The 22,219-nt window shown below is 41.6% G+C and overlaps 1 protein-coding gene across 1 annotated transcript in view; it reads left to right on the top strand.

Moving 5' to 3' along the window:
- HADH (hydroxyacyl-CoA dehydrogenase) overlaps positions 1–22,219 on the top strand; it is a 625,146-nt gene that overhangs the window by 214,166 nt on the left and 388,761 nt on the right. The window contains exon 5 of the mRNA XM_044071062.1: positions 43–132. Within this exon, the coding sequence (XP_043926997.1) occupies positions 43–132 (90 nt within the window). The remainder of the gene's footprint in view (positions 1–42; positions 133–22,219) is intronic.

Raw genomic sequence — 22,219 nt, 5'->3', positions numbered from 1 at the left:
GCATAAAAATGCAGCTTCTCATTCATTGTGTCTTTTTTCAAGGTTGTCCAGACACCAATGACTAGTCGAAAGACATTTGATGCCTTGATAGACTTCAGCAGAGCTATGGGGAAACAGCCTGTATCCTGCAAGGTAAATTTAAAAATTAAGACTTGTGAAATGATATTGAGAACTTGTGATTAACCTAATAGTCTGTACTTTGACAGTTGGATTTCAGTCCTATCCAGTAGGATTTTAATTACTGGTTTCAGTTTTTATTAACCAGTTTCAACAAGCCATTTTAGATGAATGCAGAGTAACACTGTTTGCCATTAAAAGTGCTGCAAGCTAACACACCTGCTCGATGTGTAGTATGCCAGTGACAGGTTTATGAAGGAGCCTCGTTCATAAGGAGCTATTAAGTGGAAGATCTGCACTTATTGAGGTGTCTGATGTTTCATTTGGGGGCAGGATAGAGGTTCTATTTGTTTCCTCAGTCTATAATTTCTGGGGGAGGTGTGGACTTGAATAATCAGGAAGATGATGAAGAAAGTAGGCAAGAGAACATAGTACACCAGGATGTAGAAACAATCGCCGATAACATTAATGCAGTTTCTTGTACTTCTGCTTTCCTAGAGGTGAAACCGGAGGAGAAATTATTATTAGGAGTCTATCTGTACCTGCTGTCTTGTAGTCTCTTACCGGAGATATATAGAGGACTGAGAATAAAATTAATAAACTCGGCATAAAGTTTTCAGGTGGGAAAGAGGATTTTTTGGAGCAAGGCTACAGGGCTAGTAAGTGTAGCAATCAAAAGTCCAGTTTAATTGCAGTTTTTATATAATATAAAACAATATCAAAACTTAAGTTAGTGTGGTAACAGTCAAGTGAGCACCTTGAAAAAAATATTGACTTGATATAGTAGTGAGCAATGAACAGTGCTTGCTTATATTGAAGACACTTTGAATGTCAATAAACAGAAAATTGAGCAATAGTCACAGAAGTTGATAGTTTGACAAATGTGTTGAAGTCCAGAAGCTGAGAGACCAATTATAGCATGTGAAGGGAGATGTGTTCAGGTCTTGCATAGGGTCTCCCATGAAACTAGGGGCCAGATTCCAGAAGATTTGCTCTCAGTATAAGTCTCCCCTGATTCCAAAAGACTTGCTGTCAGCGTTAAGTGACTTACTTCATTGTAAGGCCTATCCATAATTAGGCTTACTACGGGGACCAGATTCCAAAACAATTGCTATCAGTGTTTAAATGGTCACTTACACTAAGAGGAAGTCTTTTGGAATTGGGCTCTTTGTGAGATTAATTTCTTGTTCTAGTACATGTAGATTGTTAGGATAGGAAAATTTATAAGAAATAAGTAGGAGCAGGAAATCAGGTTGCCTTTTCAGGTTATGTTTCCTTAAAAACAGTCCGACAGGCAGCTCATGATTTTTTTTTTCTTTTCTGTTATGTCTTCTTGCCTTCTGCTTTTCAGGCCCCTTCGATCAGATATAATAATTTGTTCCCTTTCCTAGCACCAGACTCTGGATGAGAGCTGTCTGGTGGGAAACCATCATTCAGACAGTTACTAAGGTGCTTTCTGCCCTTGACAGCATCCTAGCATTGAGGATGTTTGTGATGGCCTCACCCTATCCCCTGGGTGGGGAGAACTGGTGATCTGCATCACCACAGAAGCTCACTAGTGGTTTCCCACTCGTGTATAGAACCACACACTCACTATGAAGGTTCTGTCTCATCTGTAGCTTTATTCTGCATGGCTTCTCCTCTGTGTGGACCAATGCAGTGTGAATCTGGCTGTACCCCATTCTCCCTTGCCAACACTGAGCTTCTAACTAAACTTTGGTCACTCGGGCCATAATCAAGGCTTTTTCTTCATGCCACAACTTGTAATCTAAAAGGCTGATGGATCCCTTGAATTTGTAGTTGGCACCAGCCAGTACTTCTTGCTTAACTTTATTTGTAGATGAACATACACCTGTCTAATAGCCTTATCTTGTCTTATTTGCAGCTTATGCTTTGGAGTTGATCTTTGCCCTCAGCTACTTTTTTGAATGTTTCTTTTTACAAAATGGATACCATATATTTAACCTGTCCACTTGCAAGACTCCTGTTGGCTTTGCTTATTTAGATCATGCCTATATTGCCTTTGTAATCTCTGGGAAGTACAGTCCTAATTTTATTGCTAGTAGTTTTCCCCTTATTCATTTGTTTATCCTGGGTTTACCTTTATTTATATTATTTGTGATGGAAGCTGGTGGGTTAAACATCACTCATCAGATACTATGGTGGGGGTTGTGGTCTGAAAATCAATAGAGTTGGCAGCCAGATGTGTGAGGGATGATTGGTCTTGAGAATGTGTGGTAAATGTACACTGCTGCCTTATGTAGTAGCCACCACCTGCCATATCCAGATAAGATTAAATCCTGGCTGGATACATAGTAAATATAGTCACTGGCTTTCCAGTCTTGTCACCCGTCTTGCTTCCAGTGCCATCTTCACTTCCTCCCCATGTGGTACCACTTAGGCTAACTCCTGAGAAAAGCCTGAGGATTAATTGGTGTGTATTTTAATACCGGAGGAGTGAAGAATCTCATCATAAGTATACCGTACAGCACCAGGAGCAGTAGTGTACTGGGTATCTGGTTAGCTATCCGTAGCCATCACATCCCTCTCTGCATGCTGATCTCCATAGTTCAGCTGGGCGCCACAAGGAGGTAGCAGTAACTTGAGTGGCAACTCTACAGAAGGCAGAAGTGAGCAGTTGAGATTGAATTAGCTCAGTCCACCTACCCTTAAGCTCATAAATAAAACATCAGCCTCAGGCAGGTAAAATTAAGTATGTTTTTCACTTGAAATGAAATGAAGTAATGCCCCTTATAAAATGAATTTTACATATGGTTTACATTTACCCAAAGGAATATCAAATTAATGTGTTTAAATTGACAGGGTAAAGAAGAACCCTGACTAGTAGATTGTGTGTTCCTGACGCTATTAGTAGCTAAAATATTTGCTGAATTCTAAGTACCTCTGACACAGACATCCAAATATTTGCATAGTTTCTCAGGCATGTTAATCTTCCAGCAAGACCTCACTCCAGAAATGCAGACCACTTATGCACAGTTCATATGCAAGGCAGAAACTCCCTTAACACATGCTCTTGTGCGCTTCCTTCCCCTCACCCCCATATAAATCCCATGTGATAATTTCTCAATCAGAGTGAAAGATTGCCTGTTTCCAGAGTCACACCTCCCAAGGAGAGGAGGCAGGGTCCAACAAGCTAAATTTTAAATAAGATCATACACTTCAAACAGCATTAAATGTTAAGCACTGCATATGTGTTCACATTTTGCAAGGCAGTGATGGTTTACTATCAAAAGGTTGAAATGTATATGGTCTAACATTCATTTGATATATGGTCGACATATGAATATTAAGATGTTCATATGGTCAACAGGAAGTGCATGCATATTACCTGTCGAGATTATGTTGACAACAGGGCAAGGATATACCCTTGTCAGCACTGTTGTGCAATCTCGGAGTTGTAATATATAAGTAGCAGGGGGTGTGGGCCCCTGCAAAAACACTACTGTCAGTGCTGTAGGTGTTTTTCAACCATTTAAACTTTGACATTTTTTTTCAGTATTTTGAATGTGCGGTGTAATAACTTTTTCGACGTTATGACTGTGGACCATATGAATTTCAACCTTTTGATAGTAAACCGGCAGTAACTCTCTTGACTGACTTATCTCGTTCACTCACTCGCTCAAAGTCCCAGGAAGTATTTCTTCCATTTTACAGTCTGATTGACAGGCTTCTTCATAGTTGCGTAACTCTGGGGAGAAAGTATTCCAACAAACTAGAGTCGGGTAGTACACTTCAAGCTGGATTATGTTTTAAGTAGTGCGTATGTGTGCTCATTTGAAAGTCCATTTCACTCTCTACAACCTTATTTCATTTAGACAGTGAAAGCAATAGATTCTGCACAACTCCCATATACATGCTAGAAGATCTTTTTATGTTGCCTTTAAGGAAGAAATCCCCTTAACTTTGCTTAATACACAGTTTTCTCTGTTTTACTGAAGTACAGTTTGCAGACTTCATTCAGCCTGTCACATTTCTCTTCTGAAGGCATTATATTTGCTTTAGCACTTAACTGTTTTCATCAACTTGTTTTTTTGAGATAGCATCAGAAAATGAAGTCTGAGAGGTACAGATGCATTTTAAGTTGCACCACCCAGTCACCTGCCTTGACAGACTACAGTGTTGGTAGATTATCATTTTGCAGGAATGTAATCCCAAACTTTAAGAAGCTTACCATTTTTGATCCGTAACTACTGTGAATTTTGTGTTATTTAGCTAGAGATTAAGCTTTTGAAGAAGCCCATATTATTCCAGAACAATCCTTCTCCACAGCCTGCTTAGGATTCTTCCCTTGGCAGACATTTGTGATTGAGTTATATTACTGGATATTCTAATCCCTTTTAACACATAGTACTGCCCACAGTCCTTGATTAGAAAACTCTATCGGCACAACATAGTCATGACTATAATCAGGATTAGCTAGTTCAGGGGTTCTACTAGAGTTCCTTGGGTTTCTTGAAATCTTGCTTACAAGTGAGTGTTCAGATAATCGGGGTTTGTGTGTGTGCGGCTGTGTGTGTGTGTGCGGCTGTGTGTGTGTGTGCGGCTGTGTGTGTGTGTGCGGCTGTGTGTGTGTGCGGCTGTGTGTGTGTGCGGCTGTGTGTGTGTGTGCGGCTGTGTGTGTGCGGCTGTGTGTGTGCGGCTGTGTGTGTGCGGCTGTGTGTGTGTGTGCGGCTGTGTGTGTGTGTGCGGCTGTGTGTGTGTGTGCGGCTGTGTGTGTGTGTGTGCGGCTGTGTGTGTGTGTGTGTGTGTGTGTGTGTGCGGCTGTGTGTGTGTGTGTGTGTGTGTGTGCGGCTGTGTGTGTGTGTGTGTGTGTGTGCGGCTGTGTGTGTGTGTGTTTGTGTGTGTGTGTGTGTGTGTGCGTGTGGCTGTGTGTGTGTGTGCACCTGGCTGTGTGTGTGTGTGTGTGTGTGTGTGTGTGTGTGTGTGTGTGTGTGTGCACGTGTGAGATTCATGAGAGGAATATCTGTAGTATTGTGGTGTCATTTGCATTTTGGTAACCAGGGTAGGCTTCCCCTTTGACAAACTCTGGATGAATTTTGCCAGCTTTCCCTTGTTTACCATTACAAGTTATTTTTGTATTCCTGCCTGTTTTTTTTTTTTTTTGCCTTAATATTCAAACTGACACTTTTTTAATCTGCTCAGCACTTCTCTGACATGGTGCATATCTTTTACTGGGACTGACTGATGACTTTAGTATTTTCTTCATAAGCTGGAAGAGTCTCCAACTCCAGCTAAGATGCAATCTACCAGCTTTTGGAATGCTACTGGGACATTTGTTAACCTAAAGGCATTTTGGAGAATTCATTCAGTCCAGATTAGATAACATATCTGATGCTTCCCTTGCTGCTAGTGGGAAGGATTCCTATTCGTAGTCTTTAGGCCAGTAATAATCCTTCATCTGTCATTGATGTGGTGTACACATCTGCTTCTTTGTGACTGTTTAGATTTTTTTTTTTAGACCATAAGAAACTTAACACTAGTTCCATCATCTTTTTTGACAGTGGTAGCAGCACTGGAGTACCTGGGATTGTTGGATTACTCTACCCCCCCCCCCCCACCAGATTCAACATAACAGGTTGTCTTCCAGTTTCTTCTGCATGGTTTGCTGGACTTGCTCAGTCACCCTGTAACAAGCCCCTTATGATTGGCTGTTAGGTTACTATGTCCACATGATACTCTGCTAACCTGTACACCCTGGTTTTAGTAGTGAATATCTCTAATCTTGTAGCACTACTTGGATTTCCTGAAGCTGTGTACGGGATAGTTATTGTTACAATACTACCTTACACAGCTTCAGGAAATCAAAGTAGTGCTACAAGATTAGACACATTCACTACTAAAACTACTAAACCAGAGTGTACGAACTAGCAGAGTTCCTTAGGGATCCAGGATAAAAGATGACTGGCCTGAGGTGTAGCACCCACAGCTACTTTGGAGTTGGGTTAGCCACTTCTTCTGTTGGGGTCCCCTTGGTGGGTAAGGGAGAGCCTTTCTTGCCAGTCTTGGGAGAGGGAATAGGGAAAGCTTCCCTGTTTAGTTAGAATGTTGTGCCCATACTTGGGGAAGCTGCTGTTGCCATTAATAACATTGTTGGCCTAATTTTTTTCCAGTCAAAACAGAAAACTAAACGTGTATCTACTCCTCATCAAATTTCCATAGATAAGAGGAGTTTATTGCGTTTGGCTTTTCAGGCTATTTTTTCCTTATAAGGTGGTTTCTGGAAAATGAAAGAGGGTAAACCTCTTTTCCTAAAAAGATTCAAGGTTCTGAATGTGGACAGGATGAGGTAGGGATAGATACAGGTTGATGTCCTTCCATATCACTGTTGCAGTATTCCTTACATAAGGGATCTTCTGCTAAGGCTAGCCCTATATCTGTCCATTATGCCAAAGCCTTCATTATATACAGAAACAACTGCGCACATATGCTCCTGCATAAGGTGTGGGGCATGAAGTACTGATGCACACACTTTAGAACTACTTTGCTGCCAGCCCAAACACCATCATTGACTGAACACCTTTCTTCCGTGCTGGTACCAAGCTGTTTTTCAGATGAGTGCTCTTTTTTCTTTCTGTTTTATTTTTAGTGTTTGTTTAATGTCACCCAGAAAGGGAAAATGTCAATGTGGGAGGAAGATTCCCCATAAAGATCGTTACGAGTGTTTCTTCTGTGTGGATATTTCCCGCAAGCATACACAGGTTTCTCTCAGCCCAGCGTTTGTCTCCAAGACCCTATATAGCCGCTTTTCCTCCATGTCTATTTACCTTGAAAACCAAAGTCTTAAGCTGTTGGCTCAGAGTGCTGTGGTGGAATCTTTCTGTCCCCAGGGTCAGTTGTCAGCCAAGAAGGCCAAAAAACTCAGGCCGAATATAGCAGCTATCAAGCTTCCCTCAGATGTTTCTCTTGAGGCTAGTGAAAGCCCAGAAGATCATCCGGCTGTTGCTTTGGATTCCTCTGCTATGACCCCTTTGGAGGCTGGCATAGATCCAACTTCTTCCACATCCATGGAGGCTTTCCAAACATCTGCTCCAGATACCTTGGGAGAAACTTGCCTTATTTTATCTGAGGTACTAAGGGGGTTCCACAGATCTTAGTGAGAGAGGAGATCCCTACTTCTCTTGAGTGTCTACAAGGGTCCAGCTCTACTGTAGTTTTTCATACAGACGTCCTGCAAAAAAAAAAAAAAAAAAAAAAAAGCATATCTCCCCTGCAGTTAGATCCCCAATGAGAATGGCAGGATTTTAGTCAAGGGTCATTTTAACACTTTAAAGCCTTCTCAAGGGGTGTCTGTGACTGTCCTCCTCTGGTCTTCCACCCCTCTTAAAAGACCTAGGGAGCAGGATTCCTCTGAGGATCAGGATTTGGGGGAAAGAGTCATTAGCCTACTGTTCTCAGATCCCTTCCTACTTGGATTATGGCTCAGAAGAAGAGGATTATATTAGTCCAGATTCCCCTTTAGGTGAGCTTTTCTTTGGGAAAGTATTTCCCGTATGATGGAATTGTTTAATTGGGATTGCTCTCAGATTTCTGATATTCAGAAGAGGTATTTTGAGCTCCTCCAAGATGTAGCCTCCCAAGCCTTCTGCTGTTCCTCCAGTTTTAGCTGCCCTCCTGGGTACCTTTTCAGCAGCTTCTGTAGTCTCTGATTCTCAACTCTGAACTCCCTAAGAAGTCTGACAGATTCTACAAGGTGCCAGATTGTAAATGTCTGTATAAATGCCCTTCTGCTTATCCTTCTGTAGTGTCGGTTTCCTCTGGCAAATCTTCCAGGCTATTGCCTTCTATTAAGCTGCTTCCTTCAAATAAAGGATAGTAGGGCCATGGAGAGGCTGGGCAAAAAGGTCTATACTGTTGCCATCCCTGTCTTTTAGGGCTGTTAATTACCATGCTCATATGAGCAGGTGTGTTTTAGACCTTGTTTCTCAGGTGATTTCTGATCTTCCTGATTCAGAGGGGAAGGCTTCAAGCCCTTTCCTTGTTGGGTTTTACCTCTCAAGTTGCCTGCCACTCTATTAAATGCAGTTATGATGAGGCTGATGCTTCTTCCAGGGCTGCTGCATTTGGTTCTGTTATGAGGCATTACTCTTTACTTCATTGTCAGCCTTTTCCTGATGACATTAAGGCCAAATTATTGGATGTTTCTTTGGATAATAAAAATCTTTTTGATGCTGGTGCTGCTGCTGAACTTAAGTCTCTCCAGGGTAAGGACAAGGCCTTGCAGGAGTTACATATTTTTGTTTCTCCTATTCCAAAATTTCAGACAAATTATTCTTCCAAATCTGCTTTTGTTCCCAGACAGTCTCGTCCTCCACAAGGATAAAAAGGGTTCTAGGCGTGTATCCCCTGCTAAATCTACACATACCCCTATTTCCCAGAAACCTCCTTTTCAGGACTCTTGACAGTTTGCTTCCCATTTCCCTTAGCCAGGTTCCTGTGTCCCTTCACCTTTCCCTGTCCTTTCCAAATTGGTTAAGTATCACAACAGACTGTTGGGTTCTGTCCATTATCCGCCAGGGGAATTTCATAGTTTGGAAATCTCTCTCTCCCTTTTTGGGCATCCCTCATCTTCCTTGAGAACAGCTTCCTCTTTTCCCAGAGATGCTTCATTCTGTCTTGTTCCAGGGCACCATTCAAGCTGTAGCCTATTCCCAGAAAGGGAGAGGTTTTTATTCCAGAATGTTTCTGGTTCCCAGGAAGGAGGATACTTTCTTCCCTTGTTTCATACTCACAATTCACTAGTGGATTCATCAACTTTTGTTTCCAGTCCCAGCTCAAGAGCTCTTTATAGATGCCTCAGCCAAGAGATGGGGAGCTTCCTTTGGCTCTTTCAAGGTTCAGGGTCCCTGGTCTCTTCATCGGGATCAGACCACACCAACATCAAGGAGATGAGGGCTCTGCTTCTAGGTCTTCAGTTTTTTCATGCCCTGTTTTATCCAAATTCCCACAAAGTTTTCACAGGCAATACCACAGTGATGTAGTATGTCAATAAGGAAGGGGGTACAAGGTCTTGCCGCCTTTTCAGGCTAGCTCTTCAGGTCTGGGTTTTGCTGTCCAGTATCAATTGACTCTTAAGGATGTATACATTCCTTCATATCAGAGCAAAATCTACTGGCAGACTGTCTGAGCAGGTCCAGCACACAAGCTTACAAATGGATGCTTTCACATAGATGTGTTCCTGGACATTGTTCATTGGTGGAGTACACCTCAGGTGATTGTTTGCCTCCTCTCTGAACAGAAAATTTCCGCTTTTCTGTTCGAGTCCCAAGTCCTGTGGCTTGGAAAGTTGACGTCCCTATCTTTTCCTTGGAAGAAGATGTTTCTGTACACCTTCCTTCCCCTGCTTCCGAGAGTCTTGCAGAAGATCAGGTAGGACTCTCCCAGAATCTTGTAGGTGCATCCATTTTGGCCCAGACAACATTGGTTTCCCCATCTTTCTCACTTGGCCAGGGGAATCACCACAAATTACCTCAGTGGGTGGACCTTCTCACACAAGACAAAGGGGATGTTCTTCATCTCACATTGCTGCAGTCCTTACACTTGGGTAGTCCGCTGTCCTCGATCGGCCCGAATATCAAAGTATAAGGCTGACGTCGGTCAAGGCGCATTAGACTGACATCAGGACGTCAGGGTACAAATGCGCATGACCGACGTCATATCCTCAGTCTTTTTTGCCGCATGGTCCGATGCAGAAGCAGCGTTGCAAGTGCCGTTCGGCGTTCTGAAATTTTTGCCATTCGGAGTTTCAGACCGAGTCAAACTTGGCTAAGTACCCGTTGGGAATATTTTAGTTTTTCTTGCCTCAGTGGTTTACCGGATGTCAGAAAAAGTGAATAACTGTATTTCTTGTGGGAAACAGATACCGCATAGAGATTATCATACTTTGTGTATTCCTTGTTTGGGGCCTGAGCACGACGTTGTTGGGTGTCGCTTTTGTGCTAGGTTCAATAAGCGCACTATTAAGCGAAGGTTAGATTGTGCCAGGTTAGTCTTCGGGAAGCGGTGCAATTATAATATGCCGTCGGATGCTCCGGCGTCCGCTTCGAAGAAGCGCAAAGACAAAGCAGCTAAGCCCAGACAGGAAGAGTCGTCCGTACCGGACGCCGGTTCTCTAGAGGTGTCGGTGGAGCCGGTAGTTCCGCCGGAGGTTTCTCTGGAGTCCCAAGGGGAGACTTTGTTATTGCAGGATGTGGCCTCCCAGGAGGCAGGTCAGGCTGAAGGGGCTTCTCAGGTTACTGTACTCCCCTCCCTCCCTTCCTAGGGTGGTTAGGCCCTCTCCTTCTGTTTCCAAGGCTTCTCCCAGAGGCAGGCCAGGTTTAGCTTCTGTTGGTGTCACTCCTAGTTCATCAGGATCTGTGCCCAAGAAGCACATGCTCAAAATGGCAGAAGATTTAATTACTTTAATTAGAGGTTCTTTGCCCCCTCCTGATAAGAGGCCTAGGGTGGAACCAGAGTTGGGAAGTTTTGAGCAGGCTTCGGATGTTTCAGAGTCTTCGGCTGAAGACTTGCAGGAGTATTCTCCTTACTCTGATTCTGATGTGGATGATTCTACTCCTTCTGCTTCTCCTCCAGAGGATTTTTCTTTTTCAGAGACTCTTCATTCCATGAGGGAGCATTTTAAGTGGGAAGGTCAGGACTTCTCTGATTCCAGGAAAAGGCTTAGGGAATTTTTGTTTTTACCCCAGCATAGGCCTTTGGCTATACCTCCTGTTCTGGATGTTGTGGAAGATGTGTTTGCAGAGGCTTCTCTTAATCCTGATTCTGTGCCTCCTGCTCCTGTTAAACCGGATAGATATTACAGGGTGCCTGAAGCTCATAAATATCTTTTTAAGAGTCCTAGGGCGGACCCAGAAACTGTTCGTCAAGGGCCTAAGGGTGTCAAGGCTTCTGTTGTGAAAAATCCGGTTCCTCCAGATAAAGAGGCCAGGGCTTTGGATAGATGGGGAAAGAAAGTCTATACTTCTTCCACCTTAGCTATGAGGGCTTTGAATTGCCAGTTTCACATGTTGAAATACCAAAACTATCTACTTTCTCAATTGAAGTTTAAGGTGGATGCTCTGGCGGAAGGTATTGAGTGTAAGGAATTACAGGATTTGGTGCATGTTTCAGAACAGGTGGGTAAGCATTCTTTACAATGTGGTTTTGATGCTGTTCAGGCCTCATCTAGGGTGGCTGCCACTGGGTCAGTTCTCCGCAGGCACGCCTGGCTGAGGGATCAGAATTTATCTGACCATGTTAAGACAAGGATTTTAGATGCTCCTTTACAGTCTGATGTGTTGTTTGGGTCACCTGTGGAGGCAGTCTTAAAGAAAATGGAAGACGAGGCTAAGTCTATGCAGACTGTTAAAGATTTTTTGCAGGTTCAGCCTCCGAAGTTTAGTAGGAATTGGCCTACCAAGGGGTGGACGTACCCTTCTTATGATTCCCAGTCTAGGGGTAGATCTAGACGTGGTAGGGGCAGAGCTCAGGGCGCTTTCAGGCCTAGAACAGGGAGTTCACCTGCACAGTCTTCGGGTGAGGGCAGGGGTCAGTCCTTTCGTAAACAGACCCAATGACCTACCTTTTCAGCTGCCAGAGCCTTCTCGTCTGGCAGCACCTTTGGGAGGAAGGTTGGCGCTTTTCAAGGAAAATTGGAGTTTAATTACCCAAGACAGATGGGTGTTGGATATCATACACAAAGGTTACAGGTTTTATTTCCATACCTTGCCTCCTTTCAAAGGCATGCCAGACGTTCCTCCTCCACAAAGAATAGAGGCTCACAAACAAATTTCTCTGCTACTTCAAATAGGGGCCATACAGCCGGTCCCTCTGCCAGAAGTGGGCCTAGGATTTTATTCTCGCCTGTTCCTAGTACCAAAGAAGGGGAACACGTGGAGACCAATTTTGGATTTATCTATCCTCAACACTTATCTGGACATTCCCAAGTTCAAAATGTTGACGTTACAACAGCTTTTACCTCTGCTGGGCAAAGATCACTGGATGGTAACTCTGGATCTCAAGGAGGCTTACCTTCATGTTCCTATCAGACTAAGTTGCAGGAAGTATCTGCGTTTTCGGGCTGGAACTTCTCATTATCAGTTCTCTGCATTGCCCTTTGGCTTATCTACTGCGCCCAGAGTGTTTACAAAAGTTCTGGCTCCAGTGATAGCTTTCTTCAGGCTAAAAGGAATACAGATTTATCCTTATTTGGACGATTGCCTGATTCTGGCTCAAGAAAGGGACGAACTTCTTCATCATCTGCAATATGTGATAGCAGTGCTAAGATGCCTGGGGTATTCTGTGAACGAAATAAAGTCAAGTCTAGTACCCTCTCAGGACATGTGCTTTCTGGGTGTAAGACTGAATACAGCATCCCAGATGGCCTTTTTGACCCCGGACAAACAAAAGAATCTTTCCCTTTACTTCCATCAACTATCTCATCAGTCCAGGCTGACTGCAAAGACAGTCCTTCAAGCCTTGGGGTTCATGGCATCTTGTATTCTGGTGCTTCCCAATGCCAAACTGCATATGAGGAAGCTACAATGGTATCTCAAAATGTATGGACACAGCACTGCCAGGATATGGACACTGTCATTCAGATAATACCTTGCATTCAAAAGGAATTTTTGTGGTGGGCTCAGGAATGTCACCTAAACAAGGGACTCTCTGTGACCCGGCCAGAGGCGAGTCAGATTCTAACGACAGATGCCTCAGACAAAGCTTGGGAGCTCATCTAAATGGAAAGTGGATACAAGACACGTGGCCTGCCAGACTACAACATCTACATATCAACTTGAAGGAGATGTTAGCAGTCCAATTTGCATTAATAGCTTTCAAGGTTTTACTTCTTCCAGGGCAGGTGTTGATTCTAACAGACAACACAACTGTCATGTGGTACATCAACAAGCAAGGGGGAACACATTCTTATCCTCTCTGCAGGCAAGCAATGATTTTGTGGGAGACTGCTCTCAGTTTACAGCTACATCTTCAGGCAAGGTTTCTGCCGGGAGCACAGAACTCCTTAGCAGATGCATTGAGCAGACGAATTATGGATCCCCACGAGTGGAAATTGGATCCTCATGTATTTCAGGAATTGACAGTGTCATGGGGAACTCCAGACATAGATCTGTTCGCTTCTCCACTAAATTACCAGCTGCCAAAGTTTTGCACAAAAAGGTTTCATCCCACAGCCTGGAAAGTGGATGCTCTTTCTTTCAAGTGGAACAATCTTCATGTGTATGCCTTTCCACCTCTGCCTCTCCTCCCAAAGGTACTCCTGAAGGTCAGACAGGACAAGCCGAGGATGATCTTAATAGCTCCAGATTGGCCTCGACAGCACTGGTACCCATTACTGAGAAGTCTGGTACGAGAACCTCCATGGCCTTTGCCTTCGATTCCACACCTACTGTCTCAGGAGAACAGTCATTTACTCAATGTCAAACTTCACTCTCTTCACCTAACAGCCTGGCATATTCTGCTTTGAACTCTGGAGGGTCTCAACTTCCACAGCAAGTTTTGAATGTTATTTTGGAAGCCAGAAGGCCTAGTACAAGGAAAGTGTACGCAGATAAATGGAAGAGATTTTTATTTTGGAGTGCAGCAAAGGAATTTGATGTTTCTGAGCCTAATTTAAGTGTGGCTCTTCAATATCTTACTGAGTTACTGGACAAAGGTTTGTCCTTCTCTTCTATTAAGGTTCATGCTGCAGCAATTTCTGCTCACTATGACTGTGACCCACCATTGTTTTCTCATCCTTTGTTCAAGCAATTTCTTAGAGGGGCAAAGAATATAAGACCCCCACGTAGAGCTCCTACTCCTGCTTGGGACCTCAATTTTGTGTTGGAGAAACTCACTCTACAACCTTTTGAGCCTGCAGCTACTGCTGAGTTGAAATATTTATCATGGAAGACTGCTTTTTTGTTGGCCATTACCTCTGCAAGAAGGGTTTCTGAATTACAGGCCCTTATGGCAGTTGAGCCTTTCTTAATTTTCCATAAGGATAGGGTATCTTTGCGTACTAATCCTTCCTTTATGCCTAAAGTGGTTTCTAGTGTGGCTTTAAACCAAACTATTCATTTGCCTACTTTTTATGCAAATCCCCAAAATAAAGGGGAAAAGATTTTGCACACTTTAGATGTACACAGGCAGTTGCGTTATTATTTGAGTAGGACTAAAGGGTTCAGGCAGTCTCAGCAGTTATTTGTTTCTTTTGCTTTGAGTTCTCAGGGCAAGCCTGTGTCAAAACAAACTATTTCTAAGTAGATTGGGTTTTGCATTGCTTTCTGTTATTCCCATCATGGTAAGGAGATTCCAGCTGGGATTAGGCCTCATTCCACTAGGGCTACTGCCACTTCGACAGCTTTTTTTCTCCGGGGTGGCAACTAAGGATATTTTGGAGGCAGCTACTTGGAGTTCAGTGCATACTTTCTCTAAGCATTACCACCTTCCACTTTAGTCTAAATCTAGGGCTGGTTTTGCCACTGCTATTTTACAGGGCATTTTGGCAGCTCCTGCTGCTTTATAGTTTTGCCATCCTCCCTTACCTCTGCTTTGGGATTCTACCCAAGTGTAAGGACTGCAGCAATGTGAGATGAAGAACATAGTACAGTTTTGTACCTACCATAAATGTAGATGTTCGAAGATCCACATTGCTGCAGTCCAATTTACCCTCCCTCCTTCCCCTCTGTTTTAGAGGCGGTTGTGTGGTGTGGGTTGTAAATATTGTATTTATTGTATATATTGTACATATTGTTAGTGCAGGGTGGTTGCTTGGTGGTTTGCTGTCTTTTGGTTTTGACCTTTCTTTTAGGGTCTTCTGACATCTGGGGCAAGAAAAGACTGAGGATATGACGTCGGTCATGTGCATTTGTACCCTGACGTCCTGATGTCAGTCTAATGCGCCTTGACCGACGTCAGCCTTATACTTTGATATTCGGGCCGATCGAGGACAGCGGACTACCCAAGTGTAAGGACTGCAGCAATGTGGATCTTCGAACATCTACATTTATGGTAGGTACAAAACTGTACTTTTCTTTTCCATCTTCACTTGCCCACTCTTCAAATGAAGGGGATAAGGTTTTGATCCCTTTTAGGCACCATTTTCTGGAGACACAATTTTCTCCATTCCTGTGTTGGCTTAGTTCTTAGAATACTTTCTGCTACTTTAACAATGACCACACACAATATTATATTCATATTCTCCTTAAGGATCTGCATCCAAAATCCCACTCTCGCCTTGTTTCTTGAGCCCACCCCCCATTTCATTAACATCCCTTTCCACTTTGAATTATAGCTTTCTGCTTGTGCTATGTATAGGAGCCTTAACTGTGTAGCTCTGAAACACTCCTTCAAATCAGATGATCCCAAGCCACGTTGTTCTTTTGGAAAGATTAACTTACCCGTTTGCCTCTTGACAGCTTTCCTCCCAGCTAATATACCTCAACTCTTAGGTGCTATCCACAGCTTCTCTGGTTTGATAAAAATATGTCTGACCTGTCTATAAAAGTAGAGAGACTAAAAACTTTTTGACTGCTTGTATCTTGCTATCTATATCCATAAAAGAGCTTCCAATTTATCAGTTTTTGTATTATACTTTCTTTAGTCTCTTCCTGCATATCTGTAGCTGCCATAACAGAATTCTTTGTAATCCTTACTCCAGAATACTTCATTTTATCATGTCCCCATAAATATGGGTATCGCTGAACCAATTTGTGTATGTTTACATAGTTTGCAGCTATTGGCTTTTATCTTCATTCATTTTTGTATCTCAAAAAGACTTGAAACTGTGTCAAAATGTTCCACACCACCAAAGTGTCCTTTTCTGGTTTTATCAGTATAAAATATCATCTGCAAATAAAGCCAGCTTTTTTTGATTACCATACCAATTATATCCTTGAATTTGAGTCCCTTATTTTCTTTGCAAATGGTTGTAAATATAATGGAAATAAAGGGAAAAGAGGACACACTTGCCTAGTTCCTCTGCTCAAACAGAACTTATCAGAGAGGAACCTACCCACTTTAATTTTCGCCTCCGATCCCTCATACATTCTACTGATCAACCTTTTAATTTTTTCAGGGAATGCAAATGCTTCCATTTGCTCTGCTTATAAAATCCCATTTTACTCTGTTGAATGCTTTCTCTGCATTAAGACCCACCAACAGTGGTATTTTCTTACATTCTGTTTCCCTGGGGATGATCATTCCATCCATCCATCCACAACCCCTTTTTCTCATTTTTACACAAGGGGTCAGGGTGTCACTTCAATTGACAATCGTCTAGAGGCAAATTTTACACCACCACATGACTAACCCTGCCAAGGTAGTTCATCCAAACCACACAGCTGCAAGCACACTCACAACTAAGGTCAGTTTAGTCTACATTCCACTTACTGCATGTCTTTGGACTGTGAGAGGAAACCCATGTGAACACAGTAGGTACCCCAGCCAAGAACTGACCTGGAAACCTCTTGCTGTGAGGCAAGAACACTATCTGCAGTGCCATTGTGCCATGCTCATTGTTTTAATTTTGTCAAATGCTTGTCAACCCTCTACAAAACCACATTGATCCATATCTATCAATTATAGGCTCACCTTTGCCATTGTTTTATCCATTATAGACATAAACACTTTTATAATCGTGATTTAAAATTGAAAGGGCCTGTGTAAAGCTGGATCTGATGGGTCTTTACCATCTTTAGGTATTACAGCCACCAATTCTTTCTTTCAGAATGTGTTGGTGCTTCTCCTCCTTTTAAAATACTGTTACACAAATCCTTCCAGATCTTTACCATTCTTCCCTCCTAGCCTCTTTTGTTACTGTTGGAAATCCTCTTGCAGTTAATCAAGTACTCCCCTTTTCCTTTGTCCCAGATATTCCGCTGAATAACCATACTGAAATTCCCTATCAAATTCACATGCTAAGTTCTTTCCAAATGTGTCTCTTGTAGGATAGCTGTTTGCACTCCACATTTTAATATACATCACTGTTCTTTCTTTTTTTGTATATATGTGTGAAACCATTTACACTTAATGATGATATAGAAAGTGTTGTCATTATGTTAAAAAGTTATTATTCCCACCTGTTGTGTATCAGTTTTTTAAATGTCTGGTTTCAGATTTTCTGTTACAAGCATACACTGTTTGGCAGGTTTATCTTTTATATAGTTGTTTCATGTCATTTCCATTGCAACCTATGTCACATCTTACAAAAGTGAAAACTCTCACATCAGAAGGCAAAGACATCCCCAGAACACCCCCTAAAACCTATTAACTTAATACTAACACACAAAACTATATACATCTTCAAATATTGAAGCTTGGCCCTCCTAATTGGACAATTGTTCCAGACTGGCAGCCACACGTACAGACTTGGATTAACCTGTAAGGAAGGTTATCCATGCTAAGATACATTGTACAGCCTGTGCTTCTACTTCCACTAAGTGCCGCCTGTTTTTGTATCATCTTTATTTTTTTCCCAGATTAGAAAAAACACCTTAATGCTTTCAGAAATTATCTGCTAGCCATTGAAATAAGTAAGTATTCTGTTTTTATTGCCCCTTATCAGGTTGTCTTCATAGAGACATAACCAGATACACCATTGCCTCTACTACAAACATTAATTTATTTGCTAGAGGAAAATGTTTTATTATATTTGGTGTTCATTTTTATGTATTTGCTTTCCCTTAAAACTTGTTACTAGATCAAGCCAAGGGTCTTGATCCAGTCATTCTCTTATGCGTGAGTAAGAAAAAGCATACACATTATTCTTGTATGATGCTGTTTTGTCCAGACTTTTCTTCCTTTTTTTTTTTACCTTGCAGTGCTTACATTTCTTAAAACTAAGCAATGAGAAAAAAAGAAGGGAAAAAAACGGGCACCTGTTTACTTTAGAAGCCCTATTACGCTCAAATAACTGAGAAATGTTTGCTTTGCAGTTTTATCTCATCTGAATGTGTGTTTATAAAGTTTCTTCTATTTTTTTCTAGCCTTTTGTTTGAGTTGATATAGTCCTTAAATGTGTGGTTTATTTTGATCACAGCAATGAGTACATTTGACATATATGCCTTCTGGTAATCTAGAGGAAGAATATATTGCACCAAAGCTGGAACTTGCACTGTTTTTGCTGAACAGCTGCAGAGTTCTTCCCAGTCAGTATTTTCTCCTCACCTTTTATGATGGATTTTCTTTCAAGTTCTCTGAATTTCTTTTTTGCTGGCATCCAAGCAGTGCACTTTCTAGCCTGTTACTGAAATTTACCCATAAAAGACAAATTCACTTGCTCCCTTTCCTCAGTCTCTGTTTTCACACTGAGGAGAATCAAAGTTATGCTGTTACTCACTGTGCAGCCATCTTGAAAGTCACTACTGTCTCTAACTTTTAATCCTTTGCCATTTTGCCACAGTTTTGTCATGACCAACTCTTCTGGTAGGTTTGCGTCTTTACTAGAGCAGGTCTTAGTTGCTTTCTCATGATCAGATTTGGAGCATAGACACAGTATGCCCTTTCAGTTCCTGTGGTGGAATACCAGTGCAGTTGCTTATCTGTACGTTCATAAAATTAAAACAAGTCTGTCCTTTCTAGTGTCTCTGGTAAAGCAGTAAATCTCAGATTTTCCCTATGTACTCTGTCCTCTAATTCAACCATTTTTCAAAACATGTCTTCTTGAATAGTCTCATATTTAGCCTTTTCTTCATTCCAGCCTCTGATTTTTGCAGTTTTATCAGTTCATCTGAATATCTGACTAAAGACTCTTCCATTTTCCAGCCTTTTCTTATTTGAGTTATGCTCCTTCAGTATTTTCTTGTAATCAGCTCCAAGCACATTTTGACTTAATGTTTCTTCTAGATTACTAGAAGCCATGCGTCTTTCACCAAATCAGAAGCTTGAACTACCTTTTGCTGAACAGCAGTAGGAATCTTCCCAGTCAGTGTTTTCTCTTAACCTTTTCTAGTTCATTTTCTTTCAGGCTGTCTTAGTTTTTTTGATGGCACCCAGGTAGTGCATTTACTAGCCAGTGACTGAATTTGTACAAAGCGACACAGTTCCTGACCCTTCTCTTTCAGTTTCTTTCTTTTTTTTTTCACACAGGGAGAGCTGAAGTTAAGCTGTTAATCAGTGTGCAGCCATCTTGGAATGTCCATTTAACGTAAGGTTCTGTTTTGTATGGGGGTCAGTGGCTTTCTTCTTGGCCTATAGGGCCTGTTTTGAAGATTTAGACTACACTCGTGTTTCCTCGTACCTGCAAAGTTATAGAGATCTACTTTCTTGTATGTTTGTGCCATTCTGGCTAGTCAGATGTTGTGCTTTTTAACCATTTTCTCATCATTATTACACACCTATTCTGCTAACTTGATTCACGTGTGCTTGGGTGAAGTACTGAGTACTTGCCACATTGTCATAAGTTCTCTTATTTCAAACATAGTAAGTATCTTCTTACCCACCTTTGGGTTTAATTGCTTATTTCTGTAGTGAAATCAGTAAAACTGTCCTGAAGTTAGATTCCACAGCTTTGCCCAAAGGCATACCCCTGGTCAGTTTGTTACTGTTAATATGTCAAGATTCCCAAGTAAAGCAATCAGTCACCCCTCCCCCTTTTTTGTACTGAAGAAATAATTTAATACTGACCTTGACACCCATGAAACATGAGAGAGAAGTGATAGTGCTGGGGACTTATTATTCAAGCCTGTTTCTGGAAAAGCTGTCATTTCAATAACATTAGTAAGGAAATAATTTACAGTTTATGTTCAGGAATGGCAATTGCTTCAGATTGTTAAAAAAAAAAAAAGTACCAGGGAAAAGAACATACTGGATGTTTGTGTTCCTAAGGAAATTACTGTTATTTCTGGTTCTGTTTTGCTGCTGTTGATGTGGTTATAAAGGTTAAATTACTGTTAGATAATTTTGCCAAAATGAAATCTAAACCAGTAGTCCATGCATGCCCAACTGGTTAATGACAGTTACAGAACTCAGAACTGTAGGTTGTATATGAAGATTTATAAAGTCTAGGAAATCAGAAATTATGAAATCATTGTAAATCATTGTAAGTTGTATAGATCCAAACTAGAGTATGGAATAACAATATGGAAACCTAAGAAAACAAGCATGAATAAATTGGAAAGAGTACAGCAGAAATATACAAAGGGCATCCATGGATGTGAAAATTGAAGATGTTTTGAAAGACAATGTCTGAAATCGCACAGTGCCTCAGAGATATTTTAAGAGCAGACCTTATGTAGGTATATAGAATATTTTGAGACAACTACCTCTGGGAATGTTTGCGGTTATCATAACGTAGTAGAGAATCATCAGACAACTTGTATAGAAGATTATATAGAATTGAGAGATGTACTAATTGGTTCTCTGAGAAAGAGAATCTGATGCGTGGACTAGACTTCTTCTCTTTCGGCTGTTCCCGTTAGGGGTCGCCACAGCAGATAATCTGTTTCCATTTCTTCCTGTCCTCTGCATCTTGCTGTGTCACACCAACCACCTGCATGTCCTCTCTCACCACATCCTAATTTTAGGCCTTCCTCTTACCTGGCAGCTCCATCCTTAACATCCTTTTCCCAATATACCCAGCATCCCTCCTCAGCACATGTCGAAACCAACGCAATCCTGCCTCTCTGGCTAAAGCAAGCACTAGTCTAGTTATTAACAACAATTTGCACACCTTTATGTGGAATGACTGTTTTGTTAGCAGGCTAGAAGGGCATTATTGCCTATGTCTGAAATATTTGTATAGAAGGCTTAAAATGTTACCCCACAACTCACATGCCTGTTGTGGAGAATCACTTCTAATATTGCTTCTTATTCTCCTCCTTTGCATCTTTGTCGCATGTATGTCCTTACTATTTTTGTCATTGCTGTCTGTCTTTGCACCTCGAGCTGTTTTAGACTATCAGTTGCCTTGACTTCAAGGCATTTCATTTTCACCTCTATACTCTAATTCAAGGTGCATTTTGAAGTTATTTGGAGAAAGGATCGAGTTACTTTGCTGCATGCTCTAAACTCACTGCCAGTACCAGGCTGTCTTCAGCTTTTTTGGACTTTATCTTATCTGAACCTATGGTTGCTGTCATCCCTCTTTGGTTATGTTGGCAGGCTGAATTCCTTTTTGTTGTGTTAGCAGTGAAGGTAGCTTTTTCTGTACTCAGAGTTCATTATTGCTTTTCCTGCAATTTCTTTGACTGAAAAAAAAGCTGCTGTGCAAATACTGCTGTTTATTAACTTTGTGACTGCAAGGCCCCACACATTTTCTAGTGATAACTCTTTTGAAGACTGTACAAGTTCTTTTCAGAAAATCCATAACATTCCAAACCAATTTATATGTAAAACGGTACTCAGTCATACGTGTTTCCAACAGATGGTATGTGAGTGCTTATGACCACCTGATGTGCCCAACTTGGCTATCAGTTAACATGCTTGGGGTAATTTGCTTCAAGAGTTTGTATTAAATGTACACTTCTGCCCCTGTTAATAACCCACACCTGCCATATGCTAGCTTCAGAGCACAGTTAAAGTCAGTGGTTCTCCAAGATCTTAACCACCTTGCACCCAGGCCTGTGCCTTACAGTGGTATTTTACCAAAAGTCTGAGATAATTTATCCACAAGTGTGTGCGCGCGTGCATGTGTGTGTGTGTTTGTTTGTATATAAAACACATGCCGACACACACATGCCCAGTGTTTCCCAGGAGGGGTTGGTGATGGTGGTACCTGTCCAGTAGCAACACCCCTGTCCTTGTCTGTATAGTTATGTAATGTTGCCACCAGGCAAACACCATGGCAAACTAAGAACAGTTTAATGTTTACCTTTTTTAGAATAAGTCCGCCATTTAATATCGATGTCATAGCAATAGCTTGAGCAGTAAACTTTTAGATAGGCAAAAAACAGTTGTTGAGAGTATACCACTTCAGTATACACATACTGTTGAAACTATTAAATAAACTACCAGTCACAAACATTGTAAAACTGAATAGTAGAAGAATTAAATGAAATTAAGCATTGTACCTTTAAATATGCCGACAGCTTTACATTTATACTTTTGTATAAGGGAATACAAATGCATGAGCTTAAACAAGCAGATGATACCCTACCAGTAGCTAAAA

Source organism: Protopterus annectens, chromosome 5.part0 (genome assembly GCF_019279795.1).
Source record: "Protopterus annectens isolate FY-2018-M chromosome 5.part0, PAN1.0, whole genome shotgun sequence".
Lineage (NCBI taxonomy): Eukaryota > Metazoa > Chordata > Ceratodontiformes > Protopteridae > Protopterus > Protopterus annectens.
Note: the sequence above shows the minus strand (reverse complement) of the source record. Positions and strands in the feature narration are given on the sequence as shown.